This window comes from Columba livia, chromosome 19 (genome assembly GCF_036013475.1).
Source record: "Columba livia isolate bColLiv1 breed racing homer chromosome 19, bColLiv1.pat.W.v2, whole genome shotgun sequence".
Taxonomy (NCBI): domain Eukaryota; kingdom Metazoa; phylum Chordata; class Aves; order Columbiformes; family Columbidae; genus Columba; species Columba livia.
The window spans coordinates 3,039,990-3,063,033 of NC_088620.1; the positions used below are offsets into that span (position 1 = coordinate 3,039,990).

General features: G+C 48.1%; 1 protein-coding gene and 1 long non-coding RNA gene across 4 annotated transcripts in view; both read right to left on the bottom strand.

The window, feature by feature from the left end:
• Positions 1-5,192, bottom strand: part of OLFM1 (olfactomedin 1) — a 30,744-nt gene extending 25,552 nt beyond the window's left edge. Inside the window, exon 1 of the mRNA XM_021280032.2 lies at positions 4,565-5,192. Coding sequence (XP_021135707.1) covers positions 4,565-4,630 — 66 coding nt within the window. The 5' untranslated portion in view covers positions 4,631-5,192. The remainder of the gene's footprint in view (positions 1-4,564) is intronic.
• Positions 5,193-5,740: 548 nt separating this feature from the next.
• Positions 5,741-20,100, bottom strand: LOC110354979 (uncharacterized). Of its 3 annotated transcripts, none has more exons than XR_010467173.1 (7): positions 17,773-20,100; positions 17,129-17,205; positions 16,150-16,310; positions 13,080-14,731; positions 7,427-7,539; positions 6,804-7,042; positions 5,741-6,090 (listed from the first exon to the last, which is right to left on the bottom strand). It is a non-coding gene; the product is annotated as an uncharacterized LOC110354979 (long non-coding RNA). The 3 variants fall into 3 exon arrangements; XR_010467172.1 differs by having other exon boundaries at positions 6,651-7,042; XR_010467171.1 differs by lacking the exon at positions 6,804-7,042.
• Between the last annotated feature and the right edge of the window lie 2,944 nt (positions 20,101-23,044).

The window sequence follows — 23,044 nt, forward strand, 5'->3', positions numbered from 1 at the left end:
TCAGAGCCTCTGGGCAAGATCAGAGCCCATTAAAGTCGGCACAGGTTCCGTTGGCATGTCAGCAGGTTCCTGTTACTCGGATGTTTTGGTTGGGAATGATGATTTTTTTGACGTATTTCCCTGGGTCAGTCGCACACGCCTCCAGTCAGAAAGTGCCTTTACACCGAAAAACTTGTTCCGCATGTTGCTCGCTAGAAAACACGGCATCTCTCCAGGGGCGCTTGCTGCTGCGCTCCTGGCCCCAGGGCTGGCACGAGCTGTCCCCCTGCTCTTATCCTTCCAGGAGATCTGTTGCATTTTGGCTGGTTTTGAATGCTGGAGGCTGGGAGCCAGGACCTGGGTCCTGAACATGGAAGAATGGTTGCCAGGGCCAAAACCCAGGACAAAAACCCATCTGGAGGCTGAGAGCAGGGTCCTGGGCTCAGCTCTGGGAGGGCAGTGGCAAGCAATGGCTATAGTCTACAAAAGAAGGAAAATCAAGATTTTGAGGTGCTCTTCCCCAACAAGTGGGATTTGCTGGCGCTAAGATTCTGTCTCAGAGTCTGTGCCTCTGTCTCAGGCTCTGTGCCTCAGTTTCCCCAAGTGCATCATCTGCTTTTTGGGGGACTTGCTTGACTGATTCAACCTCTCAGGTGTCTCCCTGCCCACCTGCGTCTTCCAAAGAGCCCAACCAAGGCACCCACAGGCAACAAACCCCAGAGGAGCACTCCTTGGGTGTCCCTGTCCCTGCATTGCTCCTTTTTGTTCACAGCTTCACCACAGCAAAGCCAACACTTATCACTCATAACTCGAGAATTAGCTTTTTCCGCTGTCAACGCAGTCTACAGCCTTCATCTGTCTAACTCACTCAGATAGTAATTAGTTTTGTATTACTTTACGCAGTGATGCTAACACTGATTACAGGGCCTGATAACCTGAGTAATAAATAAGACCCAGGGCTGAAAATTACCTTTCTTTTTTATTGGTTAAAGCTGAAGTTAGTGAAACGAGACACAAATTGGTTTATGAGATGAGGCAGCTGCCTCCTGTTACAGGCTGCAGATTTGCAGCTTAATCCTTCGAGTTTCTCCCTGACAGGGGAGGGAAGAGCCCAGCCAGCACACAGGGCACTGGGAACATCCCCATGGATGGAGGGGACCAGTACAGCCAGACTGGATGGGGCTGGGGGCAGGGGAGTGCTCTCCTGAAAACAGCCCCGAGAGGGACCCGATGTCCTTTTTCAGGAAAATCAATGGAATTTTTATATATTTATTTTAGAAGCCCTAAATGTTTAATAACTGCCTGCTCCAGGAAGGTATTTCTTCCTGTGTGGTTCCAATGATTACCGGGTAAGCGGATGTCACAGCACCGGCTGCCCTGCTCCGCGCCTGGGAAACTTCAAGGAAAGCAATGAGGTTTTCACTGGTCATATCTCAGCAGCTCACCAGCAAGCACCAAGCATGACAAAAGGACAGGCTAGACAGACAGACAAGCAGATGGCATTCAAGGCCCCCTCTGCCGATACCCCTGGCTTTACTACAGCAGCCCAAATCCTCTGCCCTCCTGGCAGCACCGTCTTTCTGCACATGACAGGCAGATCCTTAGAGAGCAGAAGTTGGCTCTGCTCCTCCACGGCTGCAGAGGAGCCGTCCTGGGTCTCACCCAGAACACAACAAGGCAAGAAAGCCCCACGCTTTGCCCAGGGAGCCCTCAGCCCCCAGCTGTACGCAGAGCTGGAGCGAGGGTGCTGCACCCCAAAACCCCGCTATACCCCAAAACCAGCCCGTTCCACTCAGCCAACACGTCATTTCAGGTTTTGATCACCAACCTGTGGAGAGCCAAGGCAAGGCACAAAACAAATCAGAAAACCTTTGGCTGCTTGGGGAAATCCCAGAGCCTGGTGCGGGTCTTGCTTTGGGGCTGGGGCTCCTGCAGCCCCACCCTGGGAGCACTTTGGGGGATCGAGGGAAATCTGCAAAGGACTGGGATGTTGGGGGGCATGCAGGGGCAGCTCCCCCTTGTTTCTCACAGGTAAAACTACCATCCACTTTAGGCTGGTTTCAAAGCCCCAACCAAGCATGCGGGTGCAGCCCACAGTGTGTGTGTCACCCCTGTGCCGCCAGTCAAACACCAGCACCCGTTCCCCCCTGCAAAGGGGCCCATCGGAGGATGCTGCAGTACCAACACCTTGAAGACAACTCCCTCACCTCCACCAGCAGAGCTTTCCCAGCTCCCAGCTGGAAGAAGAGCCACGTGCTCACCCCCTGCAGCCCCATTTCACAGCCGCCCATCTCCCCATTTCTCCTTTTCTCCCGTGCTGGCCTGGCAGTGTCACTGCAGGGAAGGAAAGGAGGGGACGGCTGTAGCTTCTGCATCATCAGGGAAAGCTGCCTAAATCAGCAACCTCTCTCCCTTGAACCTCGATCCCTCCTTTCCCAGCACGGGATCTCTGTAGGGGGTGGGAGAGACTCCATGTGTGATAGAGATGTGAATCCGGCACTGAATTAAACACGGAAGACACTGAGCTGGGCGGTGTCTGGGCTGAAAGGCGTATTTGGGAATTGCATCTGGCAGCTGTGCTGCCGAAACGAGATGCTACAAGTCTGAAAGGGCTCTGCAGTGCCAAGCGAGGCAGCAGGCATGCTGGCGGGAGAGCTCTGCATGGCTGGCAGGACTCGGATACCTGCAGGCACCAAAGCCCAGGTAAACACTGCAAAGCAGAAACCAGCTCTAGCTGAAGGTGGCTCAGCAAAGCCAGGGCTTTAGCAGGGGCTCCCAACCTGGGGTCAGTGGGCTGGGAGGTAACTCTGCCAAAGTCAGCCTGCAGTGTTCAGAGCAGGTTTGATTCCCCGTCCCCACCCCGATTTAAAGTTGGGTGAAAAGTTGGAGTGCTGCATTCACCAAAAAAAAAAACCAACCCACAACAAAAAAATACAGGAAAAGGCAAAGTAGCCAAGCACAGCAGCATCCTTGGCACAAGAGCTGATAACTCCGTGTCCTTGAAAAAACCCACCAACGCAGAGCGACGGAGGCTGACAAGGCCGATGGGGATGGCAACAGCCGTGGGAAAGGGGACACCACCTGGGTCCCCAGGCCAAGGGTGCAACCCATGGGGGTGGGCAGGAGTGGAGTCTGGAGGGACGGGGGGTGACAGTTGGCCCCACCATGACTCTGCCACAGCCCCGGGCTGGCCGTGGGGCTGCTGCATAGCCAGGAGCCCCTTTCTGCTGATTCCCAAGCAATGCTGGCGGCCGCTGCTGCTTTGTCCAGCGCGGCGCATGCGCCTTTCCTGAGCATCCTCACACACAATGGGCTTCTCCTGGGCACTCACTCGCAGTTCTGGTCCCTTCCCACCCCTCCTCATCCACACAGCTCTTGGATTTCATTGCCTCCTTCCCCCCGCCGTAATTACTACCTTCTCATCCCTTCTCCAGAGGGCTCCATGCAATTAAGGCAGCTCTTTAGCCATTTCTTGCTGGGGGCAGCAGAAATACTCTGAGGGTGCAAAGCCAAAAGGCTTCAGCTACTGAAACTTCAGCAATAGGGCAGTGAGAGGAGAGACCATTATCAGCAGGAGAAAGGAAAAAATCTACATAAAGCATCCAGGATGAAAGCCCAGCTGCTAATTGCTCCTACACTAAGAAGCCTCCATTTCTCTCCTATTTATAGCTTCTTTTTCTTTATTTATTTTTTTTTTGCTTCCAGGCAGCATCACAATTAACCCCACAATCTAGAGCATCCTCTTGCAATTACTTTTCTTCCTTTCCTGAGTGGCTGGGGAAAAAAAAAAAACAACCCAGAAAGCAAAAGACAAGCTCCCTGCCTCCCTCTCCCCAATTGTCTTAAAGAAGTCAAATGGAGTTTTAGTTCCACTTGCAAGAGATGGCTTTTGTGTGCCTCCTTTCCTCACCCCAGCCCCACTACTCACTCAGTCCAGGGGCCAGAACAGTCACTGCAAGCATTAAAATCCAACAAAAGCAAAAAAAAAAAAGTAGAAGGGGAAGAGGGAGATAAATAAGATGCTCCTCTCTCCCACAAGCCTGTCACAGATGGAAACATCAAGGGACATTTAAATGTCACCTAAAATCAGCAAAGCTACCCCCAAATGAGGAGCTGGCGTGGAGGGGGGTGACGAGGAGGGACCCGCCACCGCACTCGCACATTGCGTCCCTGCGGGGACCCGGGACAGGGAGCCCCGAACTTCGCTGAACCCCAGCCAGGGTCCCACTGCCCCCCAGCCCCACATCACAACTTGCCCCACAAGTGGGGCGGGCAGGTGGGGTGTCCCCCCCAAAACTCCCCGGGGGGACCACACTGGGGCAGCCCCTTGTCCCCCAGTTCTGGGATCCGGTCTCTTGAGCCCCCCTCCAACATGCTCTCCCCCTCCAAGGCCCCGAGGATCCACCTGCACTGTGGGCTGAGCAAACGGGGGGTGCCTTGGGATGGGGGCACAAAGCTGCAGCTTCCCACTCCAGTTTTCTTTTGTGCTCTCGAGGTTTAATAGAAAATGGCGTTGGGGAGAAAGGGAGAAAAAAAGGGGGGAGGTGTTGGGGCGGGGGGGGGGGGAAGCAAGAGAGAAACCTACTTGGGTGAGTTCTGTGCCCATCAGGATGAGGAAGCAGAGGGTCAGGAGCTTGCTTGCCGGTTGCATGTCTCGCACCCAGTTCTAGGCACCTTGCATACAGATCACCTCCGGGCGAGCCTCCCTGTGCCGATCACCGAGCGCCTCGCTGCCTCCTCAGTCCTTTATTGTTCTTATTCTTTTAATTAAAAATTAAAAAAAAAAAATAAATAAAAAAAAAGACAAGAAAACGCAATAAAAAAAAATACAACAAAAAAATCAGAATAATTCTCCAGGCGGCTCTCAGCACCCCCAGGAAGCAATGCAAGAAATCTGCTCAGCAGAGCCTTCACTTTGCATATTTATTGGGATCCCAGTTTCTCTCCTCTGCTCTCGGTGCTGGCTCTCTGGCAATTGTTTTTTTATTTTAATGGCTCCCTTGATCAGAAGACATTTGCGAGGAGAAATTCAACGGAGCACGAAATGATTATCTCCGCTATTGCCAAAAGTTTGCCTTGAAAAGGGGGGGTGATGGGGAGAGGACAGGGATTAACAAAAAAAAAAAAAAAGAAGGAATTGGTAGGGCTGGCTACTAGCAGGGGATGGCTGTGGAACAGGATGTGACATCAACCGAGGCGGGGGAAATTTAACTACAGACGGCAAAAGGAGCCGGGGAAAAGCAGCCTCGGGAGCGGCGGTGCGGGGCCGGCGGATGCTGGTTTGACCAGGGCTGGGGGGTTATTAACCCCTTCCCTCCCTCCTGAGAGCTCAAGGACCTGCTGGGCTGCCTCCCCCCTCCTTTTCAGGGGTGCTGGAGGGGGTCAGAGGTGTCTAATCCCCCGCCCCAAAATACCAACCTCCAAGCAAAGATGCCCTCTCAAACACAGGGCTCTGAGCAGCATCCACTGCAAGGTTCAGGCTCAAAAGAATGGGAGGCGGCAGGAGGTCGGTGCTAAACCTGGCTCTGCTGGGCATTCGCCCTTGCACCTGCTCCCAGCGCCCTGCCAGGGTCCTGCTGCTGCTCTGCGGACTTTGCTGGGGGGCTGCGGGCACTGCCCACCCCACACTGTGCCCTTCTCCTCCCAAATCCATAGGGACTGTTTACCCTCATTCCTGTCTCACACACACTCCTCGAATGCTCCCCAAACCACCGTTTTCCCAGGATCTTGTAAATACTATGAAGTTTCTTAATACCTGGCAACGCAGGTGAATGGCGTCATCCGCCTTTTCCAGAGGTGAGAAACGTAATGCAGATCTTCTCTTAATGATTATTGAATGATTTAATACAAGTCGCTTGCCACGTGCTCACAATTAGCAGAGGCTCCACAAGAGGATTTTCCCCCTTGATTGCTCATTGCAAAAGGTTTCTTCCGAAGTCCTCTGGTACTGGTTTTTACTGGAGCAGGAGATGGGATGCCTGTAGCGATGAGCTGACCCAGGGCCTTTGCCAGGTCCTGGGATCCCAGAGCACAACATTCAGCAGAACCAGGAAATTTGCAGCACGGTGACCCCAGGCTGAGGCTCAGTGGGGACAAATGGCTGAGAATAAACTGGAAAGAAAAGATTTCCGTGTGTTGCGATCAGCAAATGTCCAAGGGAAGGCTGTCCTGAACCTGAGCGTGGGCTTCGGCAGCACCCGCAGCATCAGGCAGCTCTTCCCTAGGAAGGTAATCAACACAGTTTAAAAAGATCTTAGAAAAAGGCAGTCCAGAGGGCAGATGTGGGAAAGCTGGCATGTCCTCTTATCCCACATACATCTATCTTTAATATACTTCCCTCAGCACCTCCCTTTAAGGTCAATGCTTTATAGCCCATAAAAGCTGAGGACCTTTAAAAAGCATTACGCTCCCTTTGACTTTATCAAGAGCTGCGCAACGAAGCCAAAAGCATCAGTGGTGTGACAGGGTTTGAACACGGCCGCCTCTGGTGCCTTAGGAGGTGGTGTGCGGTTTTGTTTGTGTTTTACCATGGGTGTTACCTTCTCCCTGGCAGGGGTTGCAGTTGGACAAAAAGTTGTCCCAAAAATAAGGAGAAGGAGGGAGGAGTAGCAAGCTACACATGGCTGTATTTCTCTGCTGGGAGCACGGTCTAAAGTGCCTTCAAAACCCACCTGAGCAGCTTCCTCTGAACCCTGTGACACAAGGCAGCAGGCGGTTGATGCAGCTCAGGATGCTCCATGGTGTAGCTGGAGCTCCCAGGGCTCAACACAGATTTGAGAGGTGCAGAAAATGAGCAGTAAGAGTTTATTTCATGCAAAAATTACCAATGCTGAGATCAGCTGCACCTTAAGTTGCTGGGACCATGGAAGCTGAATTCAGCTTGGGTGTCACAGACCTCAGAACAGAAGAAACTCCCCGTGTTTTCCACAGTGGTACCAGAAACAGCACCTTTTCCTAGTCATCAACAGCATATCCCCAAAAGCAGGATCTCTTTTCTCTCCCTCCTTTGCTTTTATACACATTTGGCTTCATTGACCTTCATGGTAATATTCACAGTTTGCACCTGTGTAAATGACAGAAGCATCAGCTCTGCAATTTGTTTTAATTTATTAATCTTTTTAAGTATTTCTTAATTAATATCAAGAACCTTGTTATTGAATTCGAGCCCCTGTACTGTCCTTCCTCCAGGAAAGAGCCCTGTCCTATGGAGCTCCACTCCCAGGGTGTAAATCACAGAAAGCAAGAGAAATGAAAGGGAAAACAAATTGCCCCATCCATTGCTTTCCCTGCACAGGGCCAGATGGTGGCCCTTAGTTCATATGGCCCAGTTCTCTCTGCCCTTTACTAGGATCTGGATTTAAAGAACAAAACTCCCTATTTTCTCCTCAAGAAGCAGGTTGACGGTGTCCCTGGCTGGAGCTTTCCTGGCTCTGCCGTCCCCTCTCACCTGAAATCCCAGACCCAAGTGCCTCTTGTTTGCTGGGGTCCTGCTCTTTTCCTCCTCTCTGAGATGAAAACTCTTCCAGGCGCGGTGAAAACAGCTTCACAGTGCTTTGTTACCTACAGAAAAGCACATTTCAGACACATCTTTTTTCCAAAGACCTATTTCCACGCTCGATTGTCCTGCCTTTTGTATGAAATCGGTGAAAACAGCTTACTGTCTTTTTTTGCGTGCTTTCCCCTGAAATGTTGGTGTCGGGCGTACCAGGGTGATGCTGCACTGAAGATATTGAAACGCTCCTCAAGCCCTGCCCTGCTGTTAGCTGCTCCCTGCAATGGGTCCCTCCTGCAGAAAACCACAAGAAAGCAAATTCCTTCCTGGGAAATGGGTTGCCTGTCTGGTCCCCCCAAGCAGCATATAGTCATACTGGTACTGCCTAATTTCTCTTTGCCGGGATGTCCAGGGATGCCCCACACTGAAGGGGACTTTCCCAGCCAGAAGCGCAAGAGCCAGAGGTTCAAGTCAACTCTGGCAGCCCCAATACACTCAGAGAACAAAAGAAAGCAAACTTCATGGATGGGGAGAGATCTTCCACTTGCAATCATGTGGATTTCATGCAGACAGATGATGATGAATGCAGGATGCTGTCTTCCAGCAGCCGGGATGCCACCATGGCTGCTTGTGCAATAGTTTTTCCTCTTCTCTTTGGAATTGCATCAGGATCCCAGCTACAGATACTGGGGGTGAATTTCTCCATTGCTGGTTTTTACTGGCATCAACCCAAAGGCAGCAAACCCTGGTCTTTCTTGGAAAATTGGCTCAGTCTAGTAGAAGATGTTAATACGGACAGGAAGGGTGGAGACACCTGAACAAAGTAGATCCAGCCTGCCCATGGTCACTTAATGCCCTTTTCCTTTCCTTACAAAGTGGAAACACTTTTGGAAAACACCTCCATTTTCTCGCAAGTTTACACTGCATGTAGTCCAAAGCGGCTGTGGGCCATGATCAGACAGTGCTGCGGTCCAAACAGTACATCTAAATTAACTCGCTTCCTCCTCGTTCCTTACCAACTTCTGGCACATCCCTGGCGAGGGGCCAGGCTCAGCCCTGCTCCCTGTCCAGCGGGAAAGGCAACATGAAGCCATACATGCTGCTTTAAGCCAGGGCTCCACGTACCTTGGGCAGAGCATCACCATAACGCGATGCGGCAGTTGCCAAGGTAACGGCACCAACATATTTTTTCCATGAACAGCGAAGCAAATTGTCATGGAACAGTAAAAACCACACACCTTGACAGGATATATGGTCCTGTTGCCCCAGGGTCACAAGTATTTACAGGCTGTTTATTCTTTTTCCCATTTTGAAAAGTGATCTGGCACGAGCCTATGGACTGTTTACAACCAGAAACATCTTATTTGCAGCTGTGTCCCCTCACAACAGAGACACCACATTGATACAGCATGTTTGGCCAATGCATGTGTAGAGACTTCATCTGAATTCTCCACATTGTCCACACACCTGAGTTTGCTCTTCACTTTGCTCTGTGCCCCATCTGAATGCATCTTCAATACCTGGCCCTTTAATGCATCCCCAGTCACGTTGATGGGTTTTGCATTTTCTCCCAAGGTACGGAGGCTCCAGGAAGACCTAAGGCAAATTTCAGCTGATTTCAGGCAAATTTCATGAATTTACCTCCTTCTCTGAGGACATGATCTCTTGAGCTGTTGATGTGGGGTCAGGCAAAGCCACTTCCCATCCATTTTCACCTGCTGTCTCAGCACCGGGGGTTCAAAACGCACCCAAAGGACAAGAAAAGCAAGATACACACACATCTGAAAACATGGTATACTTTTTTTTCCTAAGAAGATATCTCTCATTCTTTGCAGCTCTTCACCTTCCTGCTCAGAAGTGGCTTGAGGAGCAGACGCCACCAGACTTCAATTCATCCGCTGATGCTTCAGGGAGACCGAGTGAGAACAGGTCAGAAAGCAGCAGCGTGCGCGGGGAATGGTAAAAACCAGCCTTTTCCACCAGAGAGGAGAAATAACACAGCAGCTGAAGAAATGGGGAGGTGAAGAAGATGAAGAGTAGGGGGGGGAGGTTAGACAAGACAGACCTAATGACAAGAGAGAAAACAAACCTCATTCAGATTGACTTTTTTCTATAAGTTTTGCAGCTCGTCGCTTTGTTTGGTGCACGGAAGCAGCACATGGCTGGCAGAAGTGAAGAGGATGGGGCGGTGGGTGGATGTGTGAGACAGCAGCATCAGTGACATCCAGTCTCAGTGACATCCAGTCTCAGTGACATCCAGCTGCGTGCCTCCGATTTCTGGGAGATGCCGAGTTCTTTCCCCATTGCCGCACAAATTCTCACACAACCCCAAGGCAAAGTCTGCTGTCAACCACAGTGCCCCAGGCACGAACAGATTGGTGACAGTCTTCTCCCTGTCATTTGTCTTGAGTTCCCTTTTCCCGGTGCAAACAGCACACGGGCATTTTGCCTTTGTGCCCCAGTGACTTCCCAGGGTCTTTACCAGTGTATCCAAAATTTCCAGATGGTTGCACAGCTAGTTCCATCAGCCACATCATGTTTTCCTTTGCTTTCTGGTATGGTTGTTTTTTTTCCCCTCATCAAATGCTTCAGTCCAAGCTTCACAGTTGGAAATTTTGTTTTCCAGCTTTTAAAGAGTAGAATGGTGCCTTTCCTGGCCTCTTCTTTATCCAAATAATTCAAGGACCTGAGCAAGAGAATTAAAACCCCATGCCAGGCAAACCTGATGCAGAAGGGTAGAATTTTTGCTCCTGTGCAAACATCACCGTCCTTCCTGGTACTTTAAAGTAGGGTTTTTTTGCACTTGATATATTCTCTTTGAAAGAAAACAAAATCCACATTAGCAGATTTTCAAGGGCTTGCAAGCTTCCCAGCAGCCCTGAGCTCACACAAGGATCAATGCTTCATGATAACAAAACTCAGCCACTACCCAAGCAGGCAAAACCTCCAGCATATTCCTGGTGTTTCTGTCACCTGGAGGGACTCCACGCTTTAAACCACATTTTCCTATCAACAAATGGGGTCAAGGAAGATAACAACCAACATCGGAGACTCGACGAGCCCCAGTCACACAGGGAAAATTGCATTGTGCAGTTCAGCAGCCTGAGCTCTGTTAAAATAGCACTGAACTGCGCATCCTTGCTTGAGAAGCCCCTTGCTTGGGAGAGATTTCAGCGGTCAAAAAATCATTGGAAAAGGTGAGAATAATTTGGCAGAGTTTACCTCTTTCTTTTTATTATTTTAACAGGCTATTGGAGTGGTTTATGGGGCTTTGGTGTGCTCTCCAAGAGTTTCCATGGTATTTCTGGAGGGCAGCTATTAGATGGCAAACAGTATTTGCTGCTGTTCGGGGTTCTGCTCTCTCAGACATTTTGCAGTTGCTGAAAAGATGCAAAAAGCCTCAGACCAAGAAAAAAACCCACCAAAACCAGAGCATTAAAAAAGAAATATTAAAAGAAAATACATTCCTGAATTTTCAGAAGTAATATTGGTTCATAGGGAGGGAAGTGCAGACAACAGCTTATGTTGCTAAAAAAACAAGTTTGCAGTGTTTTGGGTTCAGCGTTTTAGCCAACTGCTAAGAACTTTAGAGTAAATCTCAGCATTTCCCAGGGCCCAGATTGCATATTGGACCATATACCCTGAAATGTTTTTATTTAATTTGAGTCCACATTATGCTGCCTACATATGGTGACACACACATTTCATTTTATGGAGCAGATGCTGCTTTGCTATTGAAAATGTAATATACCGAGTACATTATAGTATAATTTGGTCTAGGGTAACTGCAGTGTTTTTTAACTCTGATTAGACTTAATTTTAAACCTGATTTCCTAAGGAAATGAAGCCTATGACATTCCGCTCTGTATGCACGCTGTGCATCCATTCGCTTGTCCATCATTCTACTATTTCTTTAGAGCTCGGGGGCCAATTTCAATGCAGTGTGGGAAGACCCAGTTGGCTTCCCCTCACTCTGCACAAAACGACTTCACGTGGGAAATTAAGATCACAATACAAGTTCATGAGCCCTGGGAATCCATGCTGACATAGCACTTTCCCCTAAACCGTAAGCACTTCTGAAAATTAAAGAGATACGGGTAACAAGGCCACTCTCCAGCAGCACCTGGGAGGATGCATCAGGCTGAGCTGCGCTGCTCTGCACAGGCACAAAAGCCCATCTCAGTTTTAATTAAAGGCTGATTAAAGTCTACAAGTGATTTCAGCTTCGCTGACCTCCCTCCTGGCTCACCCTGAGCTCCTCCAGTTTGATCCACAGAGACCAGTTTCCCGTTCCAGCGGCAATCGCATCGCACTGGGGCAAACGCAACATCCGGCACGGGGTGGGGGGTGACGTGTGACCCCAGTTCCAATCGTATCCAACCCACCCACTCTCATTTTCAGCCAATTTCCCCAGAATCAGCAGAGCTCTTTGAGGCAGCAGTGGGACACAGCTGTGACCAAAACGAATGGCCCTGGGAAAGCCAGGGCATGGTTTCCTGCAGCTGATGCTGCTCTGTGCTTCTCAGCATAATATCAGGAGAGAATAAACAGCAGAGTAACCACACGCCTTTGCCCACCATTCAGCTGGCACAAACTAGAGCCTGGTACTTCATTAAGAGACTAGATATGATGGGATAATTCCCTCCAGCACCCCAGGCTCCGCACAGCCCCAAATTCACACACTCTGCTGTAATCCAGTATGGATGCTGTCAAGTACAGCCATAAACAGCACTTAGTGATGCATAATATATGAAAATGGTTCATGCTGAGCTTTTAGGTACAGAAGGATTTTTTTCTTCCCCTCTTATTACTATTACAACATTCTCCTGCAGCCATGGAAGCACCGTCATAAATATTTAAAAGGAGGTTTAAAAGACCCAGTCTGCGCGGACTGAATATTTATGGCCACCAAACCCCTTGACCTTTAGATTTAGGGTACAGCATACATAAAACAGCCTTATTAAACCGTACACCACAAGTCAGCCTGGGGACCCAATCTGAACTGAAGTCTTTTTCTGAGCATTTGGTATTTTTAAAGTAACCAGAGGGCAATAAATAGGGGTTTCAGCTGGGGGGAAAGGAGGCGTGTGCACAGGTGAGCAAGTCCTAGGGAACAGCCCAAATTCCCCCGGGTTTCAATTTTCAAGCATTTAAAGCAGAGCAATTAATAGCAATGGAGTAACCTAACAAAAGCTGGCCAGGCTGTTAAATGCAGAAAAAAAATGCAATATCGGGTATAACAGGAGTATTCTTGGAGAGTTTCCTCCAGCCAGCTCCGCTGCCTTGGATTTGTCCCGCAATGGCGCCAAATCCCCGACCGCACAAAGCCGGGTGTGCTCAGCCAAATCAGGGCCTCGGTGCCTTCATTCAGGATTTTCCAGCAGAGCCGCTGCAGTTCAATACTTCAATCAGAGCCAATCAGAGATTTTCAAAACCACCGAGCATCCCAGCTGCCACATGTATATATATTTTTTGTTCCTTTTTCTTGAGAATTATGACTCACGCTCAGTGTTTTAAAATCAAAGCCCCACATTCCCTCTGCTCACTCAGCTCATCAACCCTGTGCTTCTTTCCCCAAAACCCCTGCACGAGATGGAGCCAAACTTACCTCAGGGAAGGGTGGAAAGGGGAGCCAGGACTGGACCTCACGCTGGATCCGGCCAGGAGGTGCTGCAGAGGGAATGCACAGCATCCATACATTCTTTTTCTGAGTAAGGCAGGAGCCTCTCAAGAGCTCAAAGGCCCTTCAGATCTATTTGTAGCCAGGAGTTTGAAACGCTCCTCTGATGTATTTGCATATTTAGAAATAAGAGAGAGGCAAGAAGATGAAAGGATGAAAGGGAAGAGTTTGTGCACGGCAAGCACCAACATGCAGAACCCAGCACTCACAGGGACCACAGAAAAGCGGCACCCACTGAAATCTCATTCAAGCTATTGGAAAAGGCAAAACCTATAAATTTTTAAATTTATTTTCTTTAGTTCTTAGCCTACTCCTGCCTTTTTTTGCTGGATTTTTTGTTCCTCTCCCAACAGGAGGAACCTCCTGGTTGGTGCCACCTGGCAGGGCTGGGGCTGCAGGTCCCAGTTTTTGGGTCCCTGGCAGTTCATGGTCCAGCTGGTCCACATATGTCAGAGCCCATGTGTTAAATAACCCGAGCCCAGCATGGATGAGCAAGGAGCAAGGCCCAAGTGCTGTTTAAAGCTTAATGGGGTTGGTAACAAGTGCTGGTGGTTCAGTTTGGACAGTCACATTTCAAACTCATTTGCAGCACAGTGCCAGATGAGCAGCAGTCAGATGCCACTTACAGTCCTACAGGCAGAGGTACTGCAGGGAACACTTACAGACGAGTTTTTGTGTGCATTGCCTTGTTTCCAAGTGCAATTTTCCCATCCAGCAGTGCCCAGCGATGATCAACAGGGCACATGTGCTTTTATTGCTCTGATGATAGGTTTTCCACAATTCGTGTCCACTTCTGCAAGGCATTCATATTCCTCTGCCATAGAGCTGGATTAATTGTCCTACTAACAACTGTTTACCAGGTGTATGTCACAAATTATCTACGGGACCCGGATATCATTTTTCTGACATTCCCAGATTTGTTAGCTGGAATTGATGCTGCTGCTACATTAGCTGCAAAATAAACAGACCTACAGCCAAGCTGGCTGCACGCCTAGAGCTGGGAACCTGCTGGAAAAGACAGAAGATCCAATATTGAAGTTAATAAGTCCACAGGGGTGTTTTGAGAAGCGTCTTCACTTTGACACTTCACAATGCCTTCAGTGCTTCCTTTCAGACCGAGCCAAAGGCTGTTATGGATGATCCCTGGGCTTCCCCATGGAGACCCACCAGGATCTGCCTTTCTCCTCCTGTTTTAACATCCTCCCGAGACTGCTGACAGCTCCGCTTGCAGGGGACAGAGGGACAGCTGTCTCCACTCTTTCCATCTCTGTTCCTTGTAGAGACACTGGCCCAGAGAAGCCTTTTCCCATCCTGGGCTCCCTACGTATATAACCAGGTGGCAGCTATAGGTGCTCACGGGCAGCCAGGGTTTGAGCAAGGACAGAGTCTCTAACTTGGGTCTTTATCCAGCTCCTGTTCTTTGCAAACCCAAGGAAATATCCTTAAAAATGTCTCTTTTCCTCTCAGATTCGGCTGGTGCCGGGGTTCCCGGGGGTGGAGCTGGCACCGGGGCTGCGGCGCCTTGTTTTCCCCAGGAAACTCTCCCGCCTGCCAAATCCGCCAGGGATGTTTCCTGCAGCCTGGGGAGCCAGAAAGAGAAACCATAATGATTATTTTTGCATGTAAATAGTTGGGAGGGGTTCAGATAGGGAGAGATGTGCAGATCACAGAAGGCCTGAGAGGATGTAGGAAGGATTAATTAGTGAGAGCAGCTGTAGGATGTACAGAAACATGCTGGCTTTCGTGGGTTAAAACTGTTGGGGTCCAGCTCTCGTCTGGGGTGGAAAAGGCAAAGAAAACACCCTAATAAGTGTAGCCAGGCCTATTTATGTCAGTAAAGGATCTGTCACTCTCTCGCTGCTTTTGGGAGCCTCTTTAATAAACTTTGCAGAAGGAAACACCTTCTCAGAGCCATCCACGGGGGTACCCCAGGGAGTCTTTGGCACATGAAAACTTGGGCACAGTCTCACTGCTTTGTTCCCTCTTGTGTTCAGCAACCTATTCTCCTGTTCTTGTTGTTTTTCCAGGCTTCCTTTCGCTAGATCCCCCATCTCTGAGCCTGATGGTCTCCACAATATAAAGGGAGCTCAGGGAATCGCACCGGTCCCCAGGGAGCCCTCACTCCATCCCCTCCTGGTGCTCTGGGTCTTGTGCCTTTGGTGCTCCAGCTCCCTGAGTTTTCAGCACCTGCCTGGGAAAGGGCGAGGAGCCAACCAAGCCATTTGCAGCAAGGGGAAAGGTTATAAACCTCATCAAAGCAAACCTTTATGGGTGGTTTGACTAGCAGCTGCTTGTGAGTACTCAGCACATTAGCAGAGTTGCTGCCATTTATTGTGCAATCATCATTTTAAAGCCTCTCCTTTTCTTCCCCTCGCTCCACAACCACCAAAATGGAGCAATAAAAATCCAGCCCGAGAGGGACAAATAATCACCTCTATGGTTTGTCCCTGGGCCTGATGTGCTCGCTGTTGGGAAGCTGGTTGGGAGCAGGAGGGCTGGTTTGTGCTCCCTGGGAGGGGGTGAGCAGCACAGGGACACCCCAAACCTCTGCCGGGGGTGTCAGCCCCCCAGGGTGGGGACATTTCAGAGCAACCCCAGCCAAGCTGCCTGGTGAAACCTCTCCAGTTTGAAACAGGTCATGCTCCCCTTTCCTGTCCTCAGGGAGAAGAAAGAGCCAAGACCATGAAGGAACCTAAACTGTCATTTTTGGTGGCTCAAAGGCACTCCAATAGCTGTGTTTTTTAAAAATTAAACGCTTGCATCCAATCGTATTTGCACTGTGTAACGTCCTTAGCCAATGCAATCACTTCAAATCACTGTTCTTCAAATCCTCTGGGGCATCTGCGGTGAACAGAGGGCCCAGGTCAAATATAAACCTTCTGGCTTATTTGGGAATGTGTATGTTGGTGTTAGCATTGCATTAATGAACCGTGTAAATCATAGCCAGTTGTTAAATAATGGAGGGGAGAAGGAGGAGAAAGCAGGGGGGACTTTATACCCTTTATACAAAGAGCTCTGCAGCTACAAGAAAATCTGTGTCAGTGTTGCAACCTGCCAGCTTGGAGGACATAAGTTTCCCGTCCAAATATTGCTTCTTCAGAGGCTCTTGCTGCTCCCAAGAGATTCTGCGGAAATTTGTAAAGCCCGACTGCAGCATGCCTGTGGAGGTATTTACAGAAAGATAATATGAATATAAGTATTTTTAGTTACTAAAAAAAAAAAAAAAAAAAGAAAAGAAAAGAAGGTAGAGAGAGACAGGTTGCTCATCTTCTCCTTCAAGCTTTCCCTGCAGTGCAGGGATCAGACTCCACCGTCTGTCACTGACTCCCAAACACACAACCATGTTTCTTAGTTTGTCAATCACCCTTCAGGCTACACATGCTAAAAGTGCAGTCCTGAGAGGGGCTTATCAGTTCCACATAATGTACTGTTATTACTTTAATATTAAAGGGAAAGAGAGGGGGGAACTGGGTAGCCAGACGTGTTACTTGGCTGGAATTGTGTTGTGTTTTTTTCATTTTCTGGCTGTCGTCCTTTCCTCTCCATCTGTCCCAAGAGACAAGGTCCGCTCCATTTCACAGCTCATAACAAGTCCCCGCATTGCAGACAGACCAGCTGGCTTTGCCATTTCATCCCTGCTTGGCCAGATAAACCCTTTTCCATCCCGGGCATCGGGGTTCATTGCTCATGGGCACCAGCTGAGGGGCCGCAGTGGAGCAGACACGTTGTTTACAGCCAGAGAGGTGTAAAATATCACAACTAGACCAGAATACACCATCTGAGCAGGAAACCACCTGTCCTGCCCTGAGACAGGCACCCACCACTAACACACACACACACACAATGCTAAATATTTGCTATACAGGGAGTGAGTTTGTGGTCCTTATATTCTGTTTTCCACTAAGAGGCTGCTTGTAAGAAGTTGATATTTCCTATCCTGATTTTCCACTGTTTCCCCTCTACAAGCTTGTACTTACCTGTCCAGTAGAAATCTCTATTTGCTGCAGATGTGTTGAAATCGTAATATAGCTTCAGTCCCCTCAATGCCCCTTCCCTGAAAATACAAACCAGGATGGCATAAGGCAGAATTGTTACCGTAGTTATAATCTTCCTAAGTCATCTTTACTAAATTCATCCTCATGTTCCTGCCTGCAGTTTGGCTTGGGTTACTGCTGGCAATGGTGTTTTGGGAGCTTTGTGTTTTGACATCAGGTAGCAAAGCAGGTGAAATTAAAAATAGTTTATAATGAACCTCATCTATTAAAAAAAACCCAAACGACAACAAACCAAAGCAAATGGCTTATTTGTAAAGTTAGATTTAAGTACTTCAGGCTTTAAATGCTGTCAGCAAAAACAAATAAATTGATTCTTCTGCAGATTACCATTGGCTGTGTCCCTTGTAAATGGAGCAGGAACCTGCATTAAACCCCAGGTATGAACACATCAAGCAGGGAGACAGTTTGGTTCCAGACCTGGATTAAGTAAACTGAAATACACTTGAAAAGCTTTGGAGAAACTGCTTCTAAAAGCTGTGGGTTGGGCTGGTGACAAATGGGACTCGGAATCGCAGTGAATCATCCCAAGACACCGCACGTGAGCAAGCGGGTAACGTCACACCCACCACAGAGCCAGACGTCATCGTGCGTTGATGGATGCAGCCTTCGCCATCCCCATACAAACAACCTGCTAAACACAAGAAGAAAAATATATTAAACTCATCCAGCAGCACCAGGACACTATTTTCCCTTCTCTCCTCATTCTCAGATTGCTTAGATCATTTACTAGAGCTATGGAGGAAATGTGTTTACTTACACTGGCTTGCACTAGGTCAAGTCTGGAATCAGTCATCCACAGGGTAAAGAGTGACAGTATTTCATGCCCGAGTAGTCTGCCTTGTGAAAGAAATGAAGCTTACATGGTGTTTGGGCTGATGTGATCTTTATTTCCTGAAGAGCCATATTTCCAGTACTCATCATCATTATTAACACAAATGTTCAGAACCACATGCACCATCCGGCTGCTAGGAAACATCCGTCACAACCGCAGCCCGAGCAAATTCAATCTGCCCTGCTCTAATCGCAGAGCTGGTCCTTGTTAAGCCAAGGTGGAGGCTGATAGATGGGGTGGCTGGGGGGTGAGCTTGCCTTGTTTCTGATTTTGGCTCAGCTGTGACAGTCCCTGTTACCTGTTCCAGGGCAGAGCAGATACAGCATCTGCAAATCCCTCCTCTTTAGGGGGACCAAAGAGAAATATAAATAGAGCAACAATAGACTCAAGCTTTCTGGTTTGTGATGCAGATGCTGGCTGGCCATAAGCTTTCAGGTGGTTACAGCTGCATCAGGGAAGGCTTCAAACACATCCTTTAACGTGACCTTTCAGTCAGCTATATACAAGAACACCCTCCAGTTCCCATCCATAAACTTGTGCAGTGCATGGTGGTGTTGAAGTGGGATGCAGGTGGAAGCGTAGCCAAGGTGTGGCGGTCAAAAAAGGAGGCTGGAAAAGCGCTGCTTATTTCAGAGACCTCAAAGTAGCTGCAAATAAGAACCCTGCCCAAATGTTTTTCCCGAGCTCCTGCACCCCTGGAGCAGTACTGATCCTCTAAATCATCATCCCCTTCCCATGACAGACCCTGAGTGAGATGAATTGCTGATTTAGGAAGAAGGAGGAAAGAAAACACAGGAACTGCAAAAGAAAGTGGTTTCACCATTTTGCCCCTCGATTAACTAATGCTGCCTGTACACTATTTTTATACAGAAAGCATGTGGCCTTGCTCCGAAGCCTAATGGAGCGTGTTGGCACATAGGACGCGACGTGACTTCCCCTAATTGGTTTCATCACCAACGTGCCCGCAGCAAAGCCCCCATTTGTTTCACTTACCTTCCCTCGGACCAGCGGCTGCATAAAACCAATTCATTTCCATCTCCACCAGGCCCACAGCACTGCTGCAAGTTTTTCTTCCTATTTTGAGGCTGACACTTGCAAATATATGTATTTATACATAATCCCTTCTTTTGCTGAGTTTTTTTTTTTTTTTAACCAAGCTAGAATGAGACAGATATACATTTTTTTTTTTTTGTATAATAGTGAGATGCCATCAACACCTCAAGATGCACATTTGGCTTCTGCAGGAGTCAGGTATTTACGTGTTGGAATAATGAGCCATCAGCTGAGTTGCTGCAGAGTGACAGGGACATTCTGCATCTTATAGCTTTTTGTGAAACCAGTCCCTAGTCTAAAGCACAGATTTTCTCAGGAGGAGCAAACCCTATTTGCAATTTATATTTTCAGGGAAGCGGTAAACTCTGAGCTGGTCTGAATCAGGGCAACAGCACAGGGTGAGATGTCACTGTGTCGGAAATAGCCAACCATCAGTTCAATTGATCCTTATCTCAACGTGGTTCTCTGGGACCTGGAGTTAGAGAAACGTAATAACAACATAAATACATATTTTCTCTGCTGAGATGAGTGTCTTTGAAGCTCCATTACCCTACTCTTTCTCTGTGATGTGGTTTTAGCTTTTTTTTGCAATGGTTGATGCCTAATGCCAAACACGTGGCAGGCAGCACCCTCTGCCCTTGGAGCGCGTTGGTGACAAAGGGACACCACCCCAAGGGGTTGTGGCTTCCCTGCACACACAATCCAGACCGAATCTGCTGGACACAAACAGAAGAGCTGGAAAAGACCTGAAATTTCCACTCCAAGTGATTCCAACACTTGCAATGGAGCAAAATAATGAAGCGCAAAGCCAAGCTGAAGTGTAACGTGGGGGTTAAAATAAAACCGGCAGCAATAAACTGTTTTGAAATGTTTGATAAGTAACTATTTCTTGCTTTCGGGCTGGCAGTTTCCCTTATTTTTCTCCCTCTTTGAAAGATTTTAGAGTGGTAAGGATTTTAAATACATCCACATAATGCAGTTCAGACAGCAAACAGGATTAAAACCCGACTCCAGAAAAGGAACGGAAGTCAGATTACTTGTCAAAATTAAATTTGCCTTTGGATGCCATTACTTCCTACATGAAAAAGCTCTGGGGATTAGGAGATAAAAGAGCTAAATCCAATCTGGAGACAGGCTCAGAGGAAAATGGCAGCCAGCCAGTAATCCAGGCTCTTTTCTTTAATAGGATCATCCTGCAGTCAAAGAAAGTGAGAATAATTATTTAATTCCATTTCGGAGTCTGGCTTCTTTATCGACCTGGCTCAGCATCGCTGTTTCAGCGGTAAATCAACTGGTGGCATGAACTCCACAGCTCCCACCAGCTCCACGAGCGGTTTGCTTTGCCCCCCGTGCAAAATGGGCCCCACGGGTCTCTGTGTCATTCACCGATGGATTTAAGCGCGACTAAACTTTGCACAGCCAAGGAGCAGGGAATGGTCCATCCGGACCTGAGTAGGTCACTCAGGGGTAATTCTTCACTACAGCCCATGGTCGACAATAAAAGTCCTCTCCTGGGTGTTTTTTCCTTATTTAAGGGTAATAAATAAAACCACATATTATGCTGAAGCACAAACACGCTGTTGCACATCCTCACGCCACAACCACCACAAAAGCCTGACAATTTCCATCTTCCAAAGACCCAGAGGAACAGAGCCTATTCCAGCAGATTCCCCTTCATCTTTTGAAATATACAGCCACAGAGCCAAAATTACAGTCTGTCCCAAATATCCCAGCACCTAAAAGACTGTAACCATGGTTGCACAGCTATCTGCAGGCATGGTTATCCACGCAGACACGCATGTATTGACTCAGAGGATGATTTAATTCTTCAGCGCGGTACAAAAGACACGAGAAGCCCCGTGCTATCTGACACACTGATGGATTCGGGCCAAAGTTTTCCTTAAGCCAAGCGCTGGACAAAGCTCTTTGGCTACCGCTGTGGGTAGAAATTAGCAATCAATGAACATCAAAGTGCGTTAGGGCTTAGCGAGACACCGTACCCAAGCAGGGCTGGTGGGCACGTGCCCTGGTTGCCAAATCCAAGGAGATCAGAAGAAGGGCTGTACTTGGTCTTGTTTAATGCAGGCCCAGATGATTTTGGGAGTTTAAAGGTGGGCAAGAAGCGAACGCTGGATATGAGAGTGTTATTTTTAATAGGAAGAGAGTAGGCATCTCCGGAGAGCTGCAGAGATCATGCACTGCAGTTCAGCTGAACACACGTGTCAAACCGCAGGTCAAGAATTATTTATCCAGAGACACTTTACTACTCTAGAAAGGAAACAAAAAATAGCCTCGGAAAGAAGAGATTTGGCTCTACCATTAAGTAGGGAAAACAAAGGCTCTACTAGACCCCAGTGACTTTGGGGCTGGAAAATGCACCTTCTCATGTAGAGAGGGCAGCTGTGCAGCTTGCAGGTGATACAGAAGGTAAGTAAATGCATAACAGGATGAAGAAAACTGCTTTTAGATCCTTCTGTGTATTTGCTAAGTACTTTTTTTTCTGCCAGTTCAGGCACACATTGGTACTCCAGTAGGGAAACACAGGGTAGGAGGCTCTGGTTGTGTCTGAAACACCCGCACCAAACCAAACCTGTGCAGGGATGGGAGTCAGTGATGCCCCAAGGCCATTGCCCCCAACCTTGGCAGCCCAAGTCATGCCCAGATTCTGCCACACATCCTGCATTTCTGTGCACGTGTTTGGTGCTGGAAGGTCGGTCCATGCAGAGAGACGCCACTCCCTGCATTTGCTCCTCCTTTTGCAACCAAACACAGTGTCTTAGATGTTTGAGCCTGGGGGTATGTTAATTTATACACATAGCAAAGGGCAGTGAGGGGAAAAAACTGCAGCGAAGCCAGCCAAGTGGATGGACTAGAGGGGTTTCTGGAGCTGGCAACATGGGTTTAATGACAGAGGAAAGTGTTTGGGTGACATGGTCCTACTGGGATGCCGCCATAAGTGCCCATGCCAGCCCTCCTGCTTTGGCACAGGGAAGGAGGCCCTTCCTGCCTGATGCATGGCTTGTTTTAATTAAACTAGCTGCAGGGAAATATAACATTTTCCTCCAGTAATTCATCCCCGTGGCTCCCCTATTTTGTCATTTTAATTACAGCCAGTCCCAGCCACAGTTTGGATGTTTGCAGCAATTAGTATTAAATCAAGCTCAGGCCTTCGGGACTGGACTGTCTTTTGCTTTTTTTCTTGGGTTTTTACAGCAAAAAACATCAGGGTCTGAGGCTGAATGTGTGAAAAGGGCAACACAGCTTTTATTCCTTGATATTTCAATATCTTCATCTCTAGCACATTAGCTGACCCCCATATCAGCCACTGTAAAAACAAGTTATACAGAGACCTTGGCTGCAGGGACTCTGTGTTTTATTGCAATGGAGTTAGCTTTGCATTACAAAAGGCAGCAAGGAAAGCTTTGTGCTGGGTTCTCCTGGTGCTAAGAAGCTATAAACTCAAGCTGACTGGAAGCCTAAAATATTAATTGATCAGCCTACATCTGCTGGCCATGCAGAAGTAATTGCAATGGAGTAAAACAGAGAAAACCCATTTATATCTCTCATGGAGGTTTTTTCCCCAAAGAAAATTAGCACCTCTCTCTTATATATGAACTATACAATTTTCAGTCTCTTTTTCTATGCTTGACACACTTTTTATTTTCTCCTTCTCTCATCCCAAAATAAGCACACCTGCTTGCTAAACAGAAATGTGGGAGAAATTCTAAAGAATGGGAAGAAACATAAATCACAAGTTTTTATCACACATACTAGAGAAACATCGGGCGATAAGCGCTCTGGTTATGCACAGAAGAAATCCGTAGGTGTAAAACATATAGAAGCAATTGAAGGTTAAAGCTGAGACTCTCACTTGTCTGCGTCCAAACTGCACCATGGTTTATGGTGAGGAAATCTTTGGTCATAAAGTGATGAGGTCTAAATTAATTGGAGCC